Source organism: Eurypyga helias, unplaced genomic scaffold (genome assembly GCF_000690775.1).
Source record: "Eurypyga helias isolate BGI_N326 unplaced genomic scaffold, ASM69077v1 scaffold40303, whole genome shotgun sequence".
NCBI lineage: Eukaryota > Metazoa > Chordata > Aves > Eurypygiformes > Eurypygidae > Eurypyga > Eurypyga helias.
In genome coordinates this window covers 22,350-39,135 of record NW_010239986.1, presented here as the reverse complement: position 1 = coordinate 39,135, position 16,786 = coordinate 22,350, and the positions used below count along the sequence as shown (strand labels likewise).

Genomic DNA, 16,786 nt, shown 5'->3' with positions numbered 1-16,786 from the left:
CGCTCCCCAGAGCAGAGGGGCTCCAGCCCGCGGAGCATCTCTGTGGCCTCCTCTAGACTCTCTCCAACTGGTTGATATCCTTCTGATGTTGGGGCCCCAGAGCTGGATGAAGCACTCCAGATGGGGTCTCAAAAGAACGGAGCAGAGGGAGAGAATCCCATCCCTTGACCTGCTGGCCATACTTCTCCTGATACAGCCCTATATCACAGAATCAGAGATTGTGATTCTAATTCTAATAAATTCTATCTAATTCAAAAAAATCTAATTCTAATAAAAATCTATCCAGTAAAATCCATCTATCAGCTAATAATTCTAATGGTAGAGTGCATTATTTGAGTAATGGCAGTAAAATATGACTTTTTCCATTTGAATTTGTTAGAAATTAGTACTGAAATCCAGCACTACTGATGCACACAGCAGGCTGGATCCATGCTGCACTGGGGATGCCGTGTCCTCAGCTAGCCATACGAGGACCCTGCCAGAACTGAACTGGGGCTCAGCGTATGTGCCTCTGTGGCAAGCAGCACTTAAAGCAAGTGTGTCTGAGCAAAGCCAGCGCTTCCGTGAGCGACAGCTGACAAGAAACACAGACATGGAAACTTAAATTCTATTGTCCAACTACAACATGGACACCTGCAAACAAGAGTGCCAAGAAAACAAACTTTCAGGAGCTTGAGGCTATTTAGAAGAGTCAAAATTAAATCATTTTAGAAATATTTAGGAAAATACTGATTTGAAAGTAGCCTAAATGCACTTAAACAAAATACAGAGTGAATCCTTAAGCCTGAGGTGTCTGTCATGCATTAAAGTACTTAAATATACAAATAAAACCGTAATTACAGAGAAAAATAAATTAGCTGTTCTTGTTCCGAGGGCCCAAAACTGTGAAGAAGCCTTTTTTTTTAACTGTGTGTGCAGTTGTTTTATTTTTGGTATTGACTCGGGAAGAAAAAGGATCCTGTAAGAGCCAAACAAATGACAGTCCCTTGTCAAGCAGTCCTTTAGAGAACCTTTCCAATGTGTGTGAACTAGTACCACGACTGATGCTTTTGCCAGACTGGGAAGCAGCGTCTGTCATAGCTCCCCGGGAAATATATTGGGAAGTGATAGTGATCAGGACTTTGGGATGCTCGGGCAGGGAAAGAATATGATGATATTGGTAGTGGAAAGGCAGTAGACCTCCTTCCAGCTACTGTCAGACAAGCCTCACCAATCAAAATCCTCTATTAGATGCCTAAATTATATTTCTGTTGGCTACGACTTGAAAAACTTTTTAAAGTTGCTTGAATCAACAGCCCTCTTCTTTGGCTTTGTTTTTCACCTTAGTCAGTTGTTTGTATATCCTCCTGGCCTTCTCTTTGGCTTTATTTCACTGCTGCACGTGCTTTAACTTTCTTCAGTTACTTTCACACTTGCATTTTTTTAAAAGCTAACCTATGACTCCACAACTCTTCATGTCCTCATTCTCCCTGTAGAAAATGGGAAAGCGGTGAATTATTTTTCATCATTTCACATAGATGCCTATCAAGTAGGAGTTTGCTTTGCTCCCTGTTAAATTCAAGATGGCAGCAAAACAGAGGTTTCTTTCTTTTAAATGCGTTAAGCTATTGCCCGGGCAGTATTTCTGTCCTGCTGTCTGCCATCATGAAGGCTTGTCTTCCAAAAGGTTTGAAATTGCTTTGGTACCTGCCTTTAACAATGCTAAAAATATTGACCTGGGAGAGGTCAGGGGTGGCTACGCAGTTGGTAGGAGCACGTAAAGAACCAGTGGTAAGAGAAATGCTGCCTCCTCTAGGCACGAGAGCAGAAGGAAGAATGCATAATAAAATAAAAACCATTATGCTTCTCCAATTTTAAACATTTAATAGTGCACTTATTGAGTATATCCTGTACAGACATCTATCGCAAGTTAAACATTTTCCTTTCTCTCACGTAGCTCATAGTCATGTAAAGCACATTTACAATAGAAAACATACTTGAGGTACAAAAACCCAAAAAGAATATCTGAGGTATAAATACAGGTATATTTTAAATAATCTTTATCATGCTTTATCTATGTTTGACAGTACACTGTGGGCAAGTATACATGTTTACAATAGAATGGTATGTACAACATACAATTTTACAAATTCAAAAGTGTTTGATGTAGAAGAATATACAAGGTTTTCCTACTCATGAGGAACACTGTTACTGGAAGTACTACATTATTTGCCATAATAAAAAATCTTCATCAAAAAGCTTAAAATAATACTGACAATGGTAACAAAGTCTCAGTCAAAATTCCATCTTGCAACTCATTCATACCCTAGCCACAAAATACATTTATCACTTAATACTGCACCTTGAAAGCAATCTTCACCTTTACAGTAAAACCTACAGAAAGACACCTTTCCAGGGGACCTCAAGACTTCCTACAGTTTATACAAGTTGATTCTCAAGGAGGGGGGAATATCCCAAAGGGTTTAAAACCCAACAAAACCCCACTCTCCTCTCTGCCTTCAAATACAACCCTCCAAATTACTCACATCCAGGTTCTGTTTATGTTAACGTGCAGCTTTTAGGAAAACAGGGAAAAGAGGGAGAGAAAGGGAGAGAGCTCGGGTGACTCTTCCTAGACACCTCACCCTACTTGCCACTGCAGGAGTCCTGCCACGTCCCGGCACCGCAACTCCAGTGTTGACTTTTTCCTCTTGAGCGGTTAGAATACAGTAAAATAGCCAAAAGCTCATTAAAACACTTACTTACAGTTAACGCAGGTAGGTGTAAAAGCAACAAACATTTTTTTTTTGACAAATTAACAACTGACGTTACTGGCTCTCTTCACCATTGCATAGGCATTTCAGTTCTAAGCTGCTATGTTGCTCAAAAGTATATTTACTTAAAATTGCTGTAGAATTGCTGATCACTCCTAAAAGATCATCTGGACAAGGAGTGGACAGTTATTGAAGCAAGCCTCTCGTAACATCTACGTAGGGTTTTTAACAAGGTTAGAGCTGAGGAAAATGCAGAGCTGGCACATGGGAAGGATGGCTACTCCTGGTCCACAGGGGAGTCCCATTCTAGGTTGAACTGTATCCAGCATATTAAAATCCATTCTGGTTGCCTATCAGTGTACCAGACACATTTCAAGTTCGACTTCTGCTATCCTTTCAACCATTAACACACTCATTCACACTTTAATCTCTGTGCAAACCTTTCTCTGCTTATCTCAGTGAGAACACTTTGAAGAGTACCAACTATTCCAGTGGATACACCAGTCCCTCAACGCACTACAAATAAAATGACATGGGTATGTACATAAAGCTAAGTATTTCACATGGGAATGATGAGCCCTCACCATATTTCATAATATATTTTGCATTTAAAGAATTTTGCTTCTCAGAAGCAATTCAAACCATCTAACAGTAAATTTTTTTTTTTTTTGCACAGTCCTCCTATGTATTCCAGTCGAGGCCTACACTATAGACCTTACACAGACAGGAAGCAGCTTTAAAGTGTATGGTATGGCCACAGTCCTATAGTAATGCTCACAGTCAAGTTCTCATGCTGTCATCCCTTCACGACGTGACTTGCAGATGGTACACTAGTCCGGTCTGCAGCGGACGAGCCTCAGTTTTGGGTAATGTCTACGTTGCTGAGGTGTGGAGCGCGTGGCTGTTCCTCTTCAGTAGTCACCTAGATTTCACTTCTTTGCTCTCAAGACTCTGATGACTGAAAGAGTCTCGTATCTTAACGACTTCAGATGCACACAAGTGTCCAAAAGACTTGGTGTACCAGTCTGGCATGTGGCCCCTGAGATGTGGAGAAAAAGTAATGATGAGGTAGGTACCAGGAACTTTGCACGCATTTTCTTAGTCAGAATCCAATACATATCCAGCTGGTTAAATCCCCAACTAGGAAATGTCCCTATTACTGATTGCTCAGCTCAGCCTTACTAATGTACAGACTTGCTCAAAACCAAGTTTGCCACAGTAAAGAGAAGTTAGGAGAGTTTTCATGAGAATTTGTTTCTCTTTACTAGCTTAATATTAAAATTAACACATCCTTGCATCCAAGTACATGTGTTGGAGGAATGGGTGGGATCGTATATGAACGGTTATGGTGGAGCGCATGCTGAAAGCTTCTAATGCAGCAAACCACAACTGCTGTTAGATGCACACTGAAGCCAGTTTTCTGTGATGTCTGAGAGACCTGTGTGCATGCCTTTGAGAAGCACATGCTACTGGCCAAGCTAAAGCCTGTTGAACCATCTAAATTTTGTGCTGACTGTACAAAAACTATACGAGAAAAGTTACCGACACAAAAGGACAAAGTGGAAATTCATACCTTAAATCGATTCTGCACATGTAGGTGAGTTTAGATTTTCCTGACCCGCAGGGCTCAATCAGATACCTAGACAGGAGCACATTGACTCTAACGCCTGCCACTGGAGCGCGGTCATGGTCCACTGAGGTTGCTAAAAGCACACAAGCTCCTTTGGGGAAGTTGGTCCTCCATGTTCTAAGAAAAATGAAGAAAACCAAAAAAAAAAGGGTCTTACCTTTGACAGATTCAAACACCTAATAAGACTTCAAATCATACACAAACAGCTATTTACCTCTATAGCCCACACTGTAGATAAACTTTAGGCGAGGTTGCCATATGCGTAGGATATAAACACCATTGCGTATAGAAGCCTTACCTTAAGACTACGAAGTCCCTGGCTGGGTGAGGTGCCATGCTGTTCTGGACATACTGGTATATATCTGTCTGGCTATCCAAAGGTTCGATTACTTTTGAATCTATAAGATCTTCATCCCAGAGGTGTTGCTCTTTAAGTAAACGATTTAAAACGTCCTCAGGCGTAGCTGGGATTTCAATGGTAGTTTTCCACAGCCGCAGTGGGGGACCTTCGCATACCTGGGGAAAATCAGCACAGTCATCAGTTTCACTTTTCCTTATACTTTCTTCTCCGTTCTGTTTTAGTGTTGGCTAAATACAGCAAATTAAATATACACACATGTATGTGTAAATTGTACTAAGCTTGTTGTAGGCTCAGACTAATATTTTCCTAACAGCCAAAGGCTCCTGCACGCTGACTCACAAATTATTTTTAAGTCACGGTTGCCTTCTCCAGCATGGGCCACTATTAAATCATGATGCTACAGAAAAATATCCTAATTTTCCAAGTTTATTTTTTAAATATCTTCAATCTCATTGAAACACTTCTCCCTGTGCTAGCTCCGAGCCGTGCAGGATTAGAGACAAGACATTTCTACCCTACTGCCTGCATAGTGACAGTGCTTGGAGGCTTCATTCCACCTATCAAGGCTTTGCACATGGCAGTAAAGGGGTGTAAATGCAACACTGCATACATTCCCGGGCTGGATAAACAGAACACAAATCAGTGCATGTGGGCTGACTACTGCTGAAAGACGTTGTTTTTAGGAGTGTGCAACTATGTCACAAGATTAAGCACTTTAACTCTGCCTGCAAGGTAAAGGTGTGCACTGAACCTTCTGTATCCTCCTAGGTCAAAAGCCTGCTCATGTTGGAGAAGATGAGCTAAAAACCAGAGCTGTGGCATTCAGTGACAGGGTACATACCTTCTTGTAGGCCAGCTCTGCTTGTTCTGAGGTGGAGCAGCTGACCCAGCCTTTAAACTTGTCCTTCATCTCTTTGAGCAAGTCGTCCATGCAGTCCTGGAGGTAGCAGTGGTAGTCAGAGGGCTCGGCAGTGCTGCTGCTGCCCCGGAGTTCCTCCAGGCTGAGGGGACGGAGGTCCTGTTCCGTGTATGAGTTCCGCCCCCTGCTCATTTCTTCGGGTATCTGAAGGGGGACAAGGGAGAAATCACCCTCTTGCAGCTCTCTCCCCAAATCACAGTTAGTCTAGCAGCTTGATAGCCACAGACAGATGGGTACGCTAGTTTTGTGAGTGGTGGGATGCGTATGTGTCAGGTCACGCACTCAGTGTGAAGAAATGCCAAAATTAGGTTTGTGGCTTTAACTCAAAATAGTCTCTCATTTATGGGGTGTCTTATTTTTTCCTGTGGAGTATCCCTCTTTGCTACACAACTTGGATCCATTCCCACAGCACAGTTTATCCTGCAGACTGAATGAAGGAGGGGTCAGTTGTCAGCCGCAAGAGACGAGACAGGAATGTCTTCAGCTGTGGGCTCTGAAAAGATTTGATGACGGTGAGGAAAACCAGGACTAAAGACTTGTCTGGTTCTCCATCCTGGGCCCTAGAGAGAGCATGCTTTAGTTCCTAAAGACCCTTCAACCTACAGTCTGACAGTGTCACGTTCCAGGACACTTTTATGGCCTAGTCTTGCTAGCTCTTGGAAATTTAAGTCTAAAACCAGCACTGAAATTCCTGGAAATAGCTTTTTGCATTGTAATTAGAGCTGAAGTTCACAGATCCTCATGGCTGCACAATAAAAGCTTGAAAACATATGTCAAATACAGCTTGGATGTAACAAATGTCCCAGACCCCACACCAGCTTCATGACTTTTGGGCGCCACTGCCCACAAAACAACTCTTATTTTCTTCTGGCCCCACTTCTAATTCACGTATGCATCCAGATCAGGGTGCAAAGTTTTTTAAAAAGCTATTTATCATGTATTAAACTTTATCAAAATAAAGAGACATCCATAGCTTTACATTATACAGCAGATCTAAGCCATGTTGGCCAATATTATACCCATCGGTTCTGCAAATAGGTCTTTTACCTGAAAGAGCTTCTTGCATTCAGCAATCATATGAGCGAGCCCTTGGGTTGCAGCCAGATTCTCATTTAGGTCTTTCTGATCAGGTTTTCCCAGGCTTGGTTTTCTTTGCATCACCCTTCACAGGGGAAAAGAGCACAGACACACAAATCCGGTTATTTAACACAGAGCAAGGGAAATGCTTGGTAAGAAAACAGTAGGATACCCAAAGCTTCTGGTGATTCAGAGCAGTGCTGCCTGGGACCAAACCTTGGCATGGTGTCATCGACTTCTCTCACTATTCTCTCTAAACTTTGTCTTTGGAATCCCCCCATTTCTTCCTTCTTATGAACTTCATTATATTTTAACGAGTCTCTAACAAAAGGTAGGATCCCATAACCGTTCTACGCCCGTTGCCCTCTGAGGTGTCTGAGGCGAACACAGCTGGTCGGGTCAACGCTAGACTGTGCCTGTTACACACCGCCTCGAGCTGTGGTACGGGACCAGCGGCAATGAGCCCCGCTCCCCAGAGACATACCTTGGGGAAGAATTCTCTCTTTTGAGAGTGTTTAAGTGGAAGAGGGAAGGTGCTAAGCAGACGGCCAGGTTTGTTGGAGTCATCTGGTTTTCTTTCACTGCAGCTGTGACATCACTCAGGAAATAGAGAAGAATCTGGAGGACCTCCCTGTTCTCGTCGGGTAAAAGCATAATGGCAGCCTTGATAGCCTGGAGACGCTGATCCTTTGGCACATCTGCATAATATTAGTAATTCTCTCATCAGCCCACTGATTTTCCACACACACAGCATGAACACATCCCAAAGCAAACTCCAGCTTCAAATATTTGAGTTGAGTTTGAAGTGATTTCCTTCAGGATGCATACCATTCGTAGGAAACATGAAGGAATTTTTTTTTTAACCCACTAACTTTAACTACCCTCAGCTATTTCCTGCCTCACAAGAAATGCAAGCAAGAAGAAGTTGTGCCTAGGCCAGAGTTAATTTTAGATTTAATTTCAACAGCTACATGCTCCCGCAAATGCACAGAAATGACAGAAGCCTGGAGTCGGGCAATGAGCAAGCAAACAGTCCAGCCAATTTAGAAATTCTTTGGCTTTCAAAGAAATTCAAAACATGAATGCATTTTAGAATAGGTGAATTAACTAAATAAATTGGCTAGCAAACCTTTTCAACAATGATGTCATAAAATATCCAGAAAGTGCTTTACCAAACACAGAGGGTGGCTTTATTGAGCAGATCATTCAAAGTCATGCGGTGGAAAAAGAAAGTCAATGCTGTGAAGCCCCATACCATTAAACAGCTCCTTGGTTACTAACAACAAACAGCCATTGGAAAAATTTGACGTGTGTCTTCATATAAGGCCCTCTCCTCCAAACTCGAAGGGAACAAAAAAAAAAATGAAATAACCCAGACCAGATCTGCTTCTTATAAAGGGATTTCTAACAAGCCATCTCTGAAGACAACACCAGAGTCTGAGTCCTGGAGCGTTTATATCATCATTAGCACCACGCCACCCTCGCTGCAGGTCTCATAATACACATGGTGCTAACCAGATATTTCACTGGCGTTTGCTTTGGGCTTCAACAACTTTGTAAGGCTAGCAGGTGAGTTTAGAAAGCAATTTCAAGCAAAAATCCACTGTTTTTCACACTCTCTGCTCAATCAGCTCAAAGCACATTTAAGCCACGTGAGGACAATTTCAGTGCACAGCCTGGTGCATTCCACCAAAGCAAAGGGAAATTTTGTCCTCTGCAAGGAAGCAAAATTTACAGTTGCTTTAGGGCTTTACACCAAGATAATACTTCCCGACCACCTCTGGAGATTCCTCAGACCTACCGCCTGCGAAAGGAAAGGAACAGATACTTCTGCAGTGCTCTGTCAAACTTTTTCTGGCACTAAATTCAAAGAGTTGCTGTTTGATATGCATGGAAGTGGAGAGTCTGATTAATTTTCTCCATGACCCTTCCTGGGAATCCAAACACACACATGCACAAAATGTGTGCACTGAAATAACTATGTATGTTTTTACGTTGAAGTGTCGCCTCCACCTACAGAGCTCTGAAGGAACTTCCTGTAACCTTTTTGTAACCATCATCATAAGGATGGCACAAAAATACAGCAAGGGCTCAAAGAAGGTGTTTTTGCAGTAAGTTCTGTTGTAGCTGTGCTACCATGGGAAGAATACACAGGGAGAGAGCTGGGCTGGTGTTAAGGAGAGAAGCCGCAGGACCAGCAATGTGCTCATAGTGCATCAATCAGTTTGGACACTCCTGAATATTTCAAAAAATTTTGGAGTTCTGGTCACCAAACTTTAATTCATCTTTGGCCATTTTATAAATTGAGAGTATTCCCAATGAAACAATGCTGAATAAAACTTCTGAAAGACAACGCGCGGTTTGGAAAGATCCAGAACAAAATTACCATCTATACAGAACTCAGTTTATCTAGATCACAAAAGAGAATATGTCTCCCTTGCTGGAGTTGAACCTGCCATCTCAGGAAGAGTAAATATTTCTTTTCATGTGCCTTGATAAACTCCATTTTTGATGTGATTTAGTCTAAGCACTTTCTGGTTTTGGTACCTCTCAGTAAAGTAGCTACAAGTCAGTACCAGAAAAGCTTTCAACTTAAAGGTTGTTTTTAAAAGTTGCAGTGAAGGACGGAAGAATATGAATTATAAGAAAATAGACATTTTTGGCAGCTCTTACAAAAAAAAAAAACCTCAGTAATTTAGTGGAATTCAATCTCCTCAAAAGCCCCAAACTCTGTTTGTGTAGCGTTTGCACAGGTCCTCTACCTAGCCACATCAGTCATGGCTTATTTTCAAACCGTAATATCAGGTATGTTCACAGAAGAGAGGAAACTTTATAGCAAGTGATGGAGGATTTATATTTGTTCCCAAACTACAGAGAAAGGTGAAATGAAAATAACTCGTACTGTAATTCGTTATACAACTGGAATATTGAAAATCAGTTCCTTCTGAGGCAGCCTGAACTGTAATGGCCGTTGGAGAAAGGCGAAGGCCAACCTCTGCAGCACTTGTAGTGCCCAGAGGAGCAGTATTAGAAAGTACCATCCTTGCTACACAAATGCCCGTTTGCCTTCTAGCCGTAGAAATGTCAGTACTTACATTGGTATATCTGCAAGAAGGTCTCGGAGAGTTTGTTGGTCATGAGGGGCTCAGGGAGATCACGGAAGAATTGCTTTAACATGTCCGCTACATCGTAAGCTGACTGGCCTTCGTAGCTGACACTGTCTGTTGAACTCTCATTCATTTGACGCAAAGCCTGAATTCTTGATTTGACTCCAGATTTCCTAAACAATCCAACCTGAATATATATGGAAAGGTAAATACATTCACAACGAGTCCAGCAAATCTGAGATGTAAGCATGCTCTCTAGCTTCCTATGTATGGATTCTAATTTCATGGAAAGCTTTCCTTGCATTAAATTATCTGAGTCTGCTTTTTCAGTCTGACCCAGGAACAATAAAAATTAAGGGAAGGCTGAGTTACGAGTGCTGCGTGCGTGTGGGATGAGAGTTCAGCAAGACCCACCTGATCCAGGCAGTGGTTGCGGAGGTACCGCATGGCTTGCTGAATGCTCTGTGGAAGAGGCTGCCCTGTGCGCTGGACGTTGACTTGCAGCGGTACTCCGAAGACGTTTCGGTCTTTGTAATCTGGCACCTTTATCCTCTTCATAAATTTTGGTACTGCCCTATTTAAAAGCAAAGGGAATGGTAAAATTAAATTAAGCTTCTGTTGACTATCTATTTCCAGTAATTCAGAAAGTCAGTGAAAATAAGTGAAACATTTTAGTAGTATGAAACATAGTGACAGCATAAATTAGCTAATCCATTCAGGGCGGGGAAGGGGAAGAGGACAGAAAACAGAGTTTCTCTAAGAGAAAGGCTTGACATTCAGGCCAGTATGCTGCCTGTAAGTATTAATGTGGTGCTACTCCATCAATATTAGTAGGACAAAAGCTACAGGGTAAAACTGCAGGGGCCAGATTGAATTGCAAGAGAGTCAAAATAAATCCTGCGGTCAGTGACCCTTTATAACACTGCTGCTTTAGGTTTCGGAAAAGATGGGCATTTGAACAATGAGCTTTTGTATGTCAACTACTTGTTCTGCAAAGTCCTCAAACTGGGTCCACCACCCACCAGTGTGCATAACAGCAGGAAACTGATGTAATACGTTTGAGTTCGTCAGCTAAAAACTTCAGCTCTATAAACAACCCCTTTGAGGGACCCCCCTCCTTGTCAGCCAGTGACTGTTGTTACTCCCACCTCCCACTCCAGTTTCAATGAGAGGCCTTTCCATCTGCTTATGACTCCAAGGAAAAAGTTGCTAAATACAAAAGAATGATTTACCACCAGGTCCCCAAGAGTATTGGTTTCATAAAGGGGAAAAAAAAAAAGCCATTAAAATGTGAAAATATTGAGATCATTCTCCTAAACAGGGATAAAAGCTAATGTCCAGTTCAACAACTCATAGGACACAGTAGCACTGGAAAACAGGGAGACCTATTGAACATTCCAGTATACAGTGCAGCTATACAAACACTGCATTAGATTTACAGCTGACTAATCTGTTACACAGTAAAACAGAACCAATTTGTCATATAGCTAAGTTTAGGGCATTATTGATACATGTATGAATAATACTTGCTTTGTCAAAAAACATGCCAATGGAATGTGAAAAAAACACATTGCGATATCCACCGAGAATCTGAAGCATGCAGGGATAACTGGTCAATACTTATTTCTGTCTTTCAGAACAAACAACTTCTGTATTTAGAAAGGCTGACATAATAACAGCCTTTGAGCAGGAGGTACTTTGATGCTGAAGCTAAATACTCTCTATGACTCCTGGGGAAGGGAGGAGGCTGGCCTGTGGTAGGGAGAAGAAAAATTTTATTGCGTCTTTTGCACCCTAAAAGTTACACAGGCTGTACTGCAGATACAATAATAAAAGAGCTTTCTGGGGAAAAAAAGAAAAAAAAAATTCAACTGGGTTAAAAACACCTGGCCATAGCAGAAACTGCTGCCTGCAAAACACTCCATGGTTCTCCCAGCCTTTCTTTCCCTCTACCCCTCATCTATTTTGCAAGTTAACCGAATTTATAGTGGTGGATTTATTGTGCTTTAAAGAGGGGAGAGAGTTTTTTGGCTAATGAGGCACTACAACTAAAGGAAATTGACATTATTTAATGACATAATCATATAAAGAAACTATAGATAGACTATATAGAAACTATAGAAACATACAAGAATAAATGAAGAAAAGCTTAAGATCTGCTGAGGTTTGTGCCACTGCTCGCTAACTGCCTCAACAAACGACTAGTCCTTCTTTTGCTATAGAGAGCAGACACCTCCCTGGACCGAAAGATGCCCTGTACTTTGCTTTTATCTCCTCACACCCCCCTTCTAAACACACTTCTCAAGCCTGCTGAGATTACACTTAGGTTAAGGGTTAGTGATTTTAGCCCTGTCTTAGGAAACCACAAATCACTATCAGCACAGGCTGGAGGAAGAAGTGCAAATATGGAAAAAGAGGGATGGAGGGATTCACTGCATCTTTCCAAAAGCTGCTTAGGACAAGCGCAACTGTCGTGCTTGTATAGCTGGCCTGTCTACGCTTGGCACTGTGCCCTTACCAGCTGAAGCCGTGCTTGTTGGAAGGCGTGTACTTCTCCAGGAGCGCGGTCAGCTTCAGGAGAGAGTACTTCTGCAGCAGGTTCATCTGTGCCACGGACTGGCAGTTGATCTGCAGCAATGCCGAGCTGAGGCTGGGCCGGTGGGAGCTCTGGAAGCTGTGCCACCTCAGCCTGTGCCTGTGGAGAAGATGGGGGACAGAGCAAGGACCAGTCACTGACATCCTTTTTCAGAAACCCTTTCAGTATTAAGGCGGTGGGAATCAAAAAACTCCATTACTAAAAAACAGCCCACATTTTTAAGACACGTCAAATGTCTTAGAACCGCAAGCGGTTCTAAAATTCCCATCAAGTTTATGCAAGCAGCTGTAGGTAACTAAACGAAAGCAGAAACCAGAGCCTGAATGATTTGCACCAGTTTTAAAGGAAAACTGGAAGCAAAGCTAGAAGGACTTCAACTCCTTGCTGTATTCACAATAGAAAATACAGTCATCCATCCCACGGTAAAACTCCCAACAAACTGGGAGGCCACTGGAGCTCCCCCACTGTGCTACAGCAATCAAGGGAAAGTAAACAAACCTCATTTTCCCTGCAGATTTAATGCCTTAGCACGCTATTAAGAAACAGCCTGCTACTGAAAAGTGCAGTTTTTTGAAACAGTCTAAAAAGTCAAGGCTTTTACTACACACTGACACAAACCAGACCATACTTATACTGGTTCTCCTAGGTAACTTAAAAAGTGAATAATCCTACTTGAGGTCCCTCTCCCTCCCACACACCATTTCAAGTTTGAAGAATCACCATCCCTCAAAACTACCTTAACATCGCTCCCAACGCTGACTTGCTGCGAGGGCAAGTGACGGCTCAGGCTCAACATACACACATACAGCTACGAAATGTGGGAATCACTTGTCTGAAGGGCTTGCACGTATACTTCCCTCACCTACGATTCTTTCGGGAGGTGATGGGAACAGCATGTACGTGCTTGAACGGGCACAGCTTCTACTGCACCTTAACTGAGCGTGGTGTAGCTACTATAGAGACACTTGTGCCAAAGAGGGGACCTCACCGGGGCCACCCCAAGTCCCAGCGCTCATGATCTCACCTGCTGGACCTTGTCAGTGATGCGCCCACCCCGGAGTCCCTCCTGTCCTGCATCCCCGAGGGCTCTTCCGTTTCGTTCAGCGAATTCCCTGTACTGTCAAGGTCACTTGGTGTTGTTCGATCGTTATCTACATCAAGGTGGATCTGCTTTGGAGAGGAAGGACACGGGGAGATGGAGTCGAGGGCCGAGTCAGAGTCCCCTTCATCCGAGAACTTCTCTGACCACTGGTTTACTATTCTCTGCATCCCTTTGACATGGTACAGGATGTCGTCTAGTTCTGGGAATATGTCTTCGTTTTCGAGGTCAGCCAGGTCACTTGTACTGGAATACAGGATCGAGCCAGGCACGTTGTCGTAAATACTCAGCCGGCTGCTCACTGAGCTTGAGGAGTTGCGCCTTTTCCCCATGCCCAGCTCTTTGGAGCTGTCGCCGCTGTTTTCCCTCCGGAGGGTGAGATGGCCATGTCCGTGGAAACTCCCTGTCCTCCAGTTCACAGAGGCATTGCTTTCTGTTGGGGAGAAGTTGCCGTTGGAGAGTGCTTTGGGGAAAGTGCCGGGCTTATGATCTTCAGGGATAAAAAAAACTGTGTCTTCTGCAAAGCTTCCCCGGTTCTTGAAGTTCTGCTCCATCACGTCGCTGAACGTTGACTGGTTGAAGGGGTCAAAGCCTTCCAGGTACATGCCCACCCGTTTGTTGTACGCACTGAGGCTGCGCGTTCGCGTGACGGGACTGGGTGTGCTGACGGCGCTGCTCGTCTCGGACTGACTACTGCTGCTGCTGGTCTGGGTGGAATTGGAGACGCTCCTCTTTCGTACCATAGGGAGGCTGATGTGATTGCCGTTGAGGGCAGAAATCTCCACGCAGTTAAGTTGTTTCAGTTTATCTTCATCCATGCCCTCCTGCAGGATGGGCCCACTAATAATAAGGCCGAGCTTTGAAGGAGCTTTGCTCTTGCCATGGTGAGACTTGATTTTCAGGCTCTCCATTCTCTTGAGCAGGCTCTTTGTTTTGGACTTGGCGTTCTTCTCGTTGGCTTTCGTGTTGAAGCTGAAGCTACTCAGCTCCCTGGGCGAGGGCAGGCTGCTGAATGAGTCATCATTCGCTACCAAATTGCTGGATGAGCAAACGCTCACGACCGAGTTTGTCCTGGTGGTAGATGCCTCGCTCTGCAGGGTTGGTTGGTGGCTGCTGGTGCTGCTGATGCTCAGAATAGAAGCCACCTCCTGACGCTCACTGAGGTCAGTCAGCACGCTCTCGCGGCTTGCCGCGTTAGTAAGGTGAGGAGCTTCCGGGCAGGGGGTATTCAAGTCCGGTTTTGGAGGGAACACGTCAAACTCTTCAAGCCTTGACCACCTCTTGCTGTCCCTCTGAAAAGTCCATTTGCCGCTTATTGCACAGGGTTCATCTTCGTCCGAATCTTCGCTCTGCAAAGGAGGAGAACCCTGAAAGAACTGCTTGCAAACTGCCCATGGAGCAAAGGTGGTTGCATTTAAATACAATACTCACTAAACTGCTTTAAGCATGACCTTGTTCTCACTGAATTTAAAGTGGAAACAGTCTCTTTTACTTCAGGGAGATGAAGATTAGGCCATAAAAACCATCACAGGAGAAGATAACATGGAACAGGCAATATGTTTTAACTGGTTTTAAATACAAAAGATATACCCTTCATAAAAAGAAACAAACAATACAATCTGCTTTAAATTGCTCTTTTCTAAAAACCCTTGTATCCATAGACTTTTAATTAATTGGTCACAGTGGATAGCCCTCAGATCAATGGAAATTCCTGGCATGCATAAAATTTTAAACTGGAGTCAGTCGGGGGTTGGGGTCCCTCTGGACTCTCTCCAAAGTTACACTCTGTTGATAGTGGCTGTGTGTTTATACTCCTCTTTGCAATTATGAGATGTTTCTCATACGTTCTGAATTGTAGCAGCTTAATTCCTTACCCATTCGGGAAGTCTGAAGGGTCTCCTGGCTGTGACTAATGAGACAGCAAGAGAAACTCTCGCACTGCAAGAGTGTGATGCCTTCCGGCTCTTACCTGGTCCACTCTTCCTCCCACGGGCTAGCAGCTAACATTTTAAGAATGTCCTGTGAAGTTTCTACTTCAGTCTCGCTTCAGGCAAACTTTAACACTCCTAGATAGCGAGCAGCAAGAGCTCACTGACAGTACAGCACGTAAGTAAATTGTAAATAACATCTCCACTGATGATGTTTGATGTATGAGTGATGCCCGAGGGCACAATTACACGTACATCACTTATGCCTGCAATCTTTTCATCTAAATACTGAAAGGGGAATGATCCTGGGACTGACATATTTGGTCTTCCAAATATCTGGAAAATTTCACGTTCGAAGAACAAAACCAGTGAAGACATTTTAATACGACACCATGAAACCACAAAATAACCCTTGGTGTTCAGAGTAAGCGTTTCACTGAGTTTGTTTAGATTGCTTTAATTTAAAAACAAACACACATGCACGCCCCAAGCTGTAACTGTTTGTGTGCCAGGAACACAAACATCATTCCCTGAAAAACAATTAAATCATTCTTATTTCAAGTGTTTTATTTATGTACACTTCAGCTCCTGATTCTCTCCTAGGTTTTGGATTGTTTCTTTTTAATAACACATTTCGTTACCTCAGAATGATAAGTGAAATACCACATTTACTTATTCTGACCAAATACACAGAAAACACAGAGCAAGCATCACTTTCTTTGTCTCCCAGATATTACAAACTACTTCTGTCCATGACTCAGATGAAAACCTATGAGCACTCGTTTGCTTATTTAAAGTTTTCGGGAGAAAAAAGTCACCTGAAACTGCCAATGAATAATAATGATGATGGTTTGGTGGTGAACGTGGTTTGACTGGAAAAAAAAAAGGAGCAGTAAAGTGATCTTAATTTGCAAAGAGGTCAGTGCAGACACAACAAAACATATGTTTCTGTCAGCACAGTTTTTCCCTAGTGTTAAAAAGCTTTAACGGCTAAGTATTGATTTTAATGAAGTCAACAACAAAAGGGAATAGGATCCAAATCCATCTGCCAGAACATGGGTGGTGAATGAAAATCAGGAAGGGCTGAAACAAAAGGTAACATCCAGACTCCGGAAGATCTGGGGTTTGGACATGGAGTCGTGTCTGGTCAGACCTCTAACAGCAATACTGATCATTCCAGTGTTAACAAGGTTCAGGAACAAGGAGGAGAAATCCTCTGGCAGTCATAAATGACAATCCAGCTGTCTACTCCTACTTTTAAAGAGTTCCTACATGCGCTGCTTCAGAGTGTTATCTTCTGGAGCTTGGATGCTGTT

The 16,786-nt window shown here is 43.1% G+C and overlaps 1 protein-coding gene across 1 annotated transcript in view; it reads right to left on the bottom strand.

The window, feature by feature from the left end:
• Positions 1–3,418: 3,418 nt before the first annotated feature.
• Positions 3,419–16,786, bottom strand: part of DLC1 (DLC1 Rho GTPase activating protein) — a 23,771-nt gene continuing 10,403 nt past the window's right edge. The window contains exons 4-13 of the mRNA XM_010148329.1: positions 13,468–14,891; positions 12,366–12,542; positions 10,262–10,421; positions 9,836–10,034; positions 7,225–7,438; positions 6,711–6,825; positions 5,586–5,807; positions 4,682–4,899; positions 4,327–4,500; positions 3,419–3,792 (exon numbers count right to left, since the gene is read on the bottom strand). Coding sequence (XP_010146631.1) covers positions 3,672–3,792; positions 4,327–4,500; positions 4,682–4,899; positions 5,586–5,807; positions 6,711–6,825; positions 7,225–7,438; positions 9,836–10,034; positions 10,262–10,421; positions 12,366–12,542; positions 13,468–14,891 — 3,024 coding nt within the window. The 3' untranslated portion in view covers positions 3,419–3,671. The remainder of the gene's footprint in view (positions 3,793–4,326; positions 4,501–4,681; positions 4,900–5,585; positions 5,808–6,710; positions 6,826–7,224; positions 7,439–9,835; positions 10,035–10,261; positions 10,422–12,365; positions 12,543–13,467; positions 14,892–16,786) is intronic.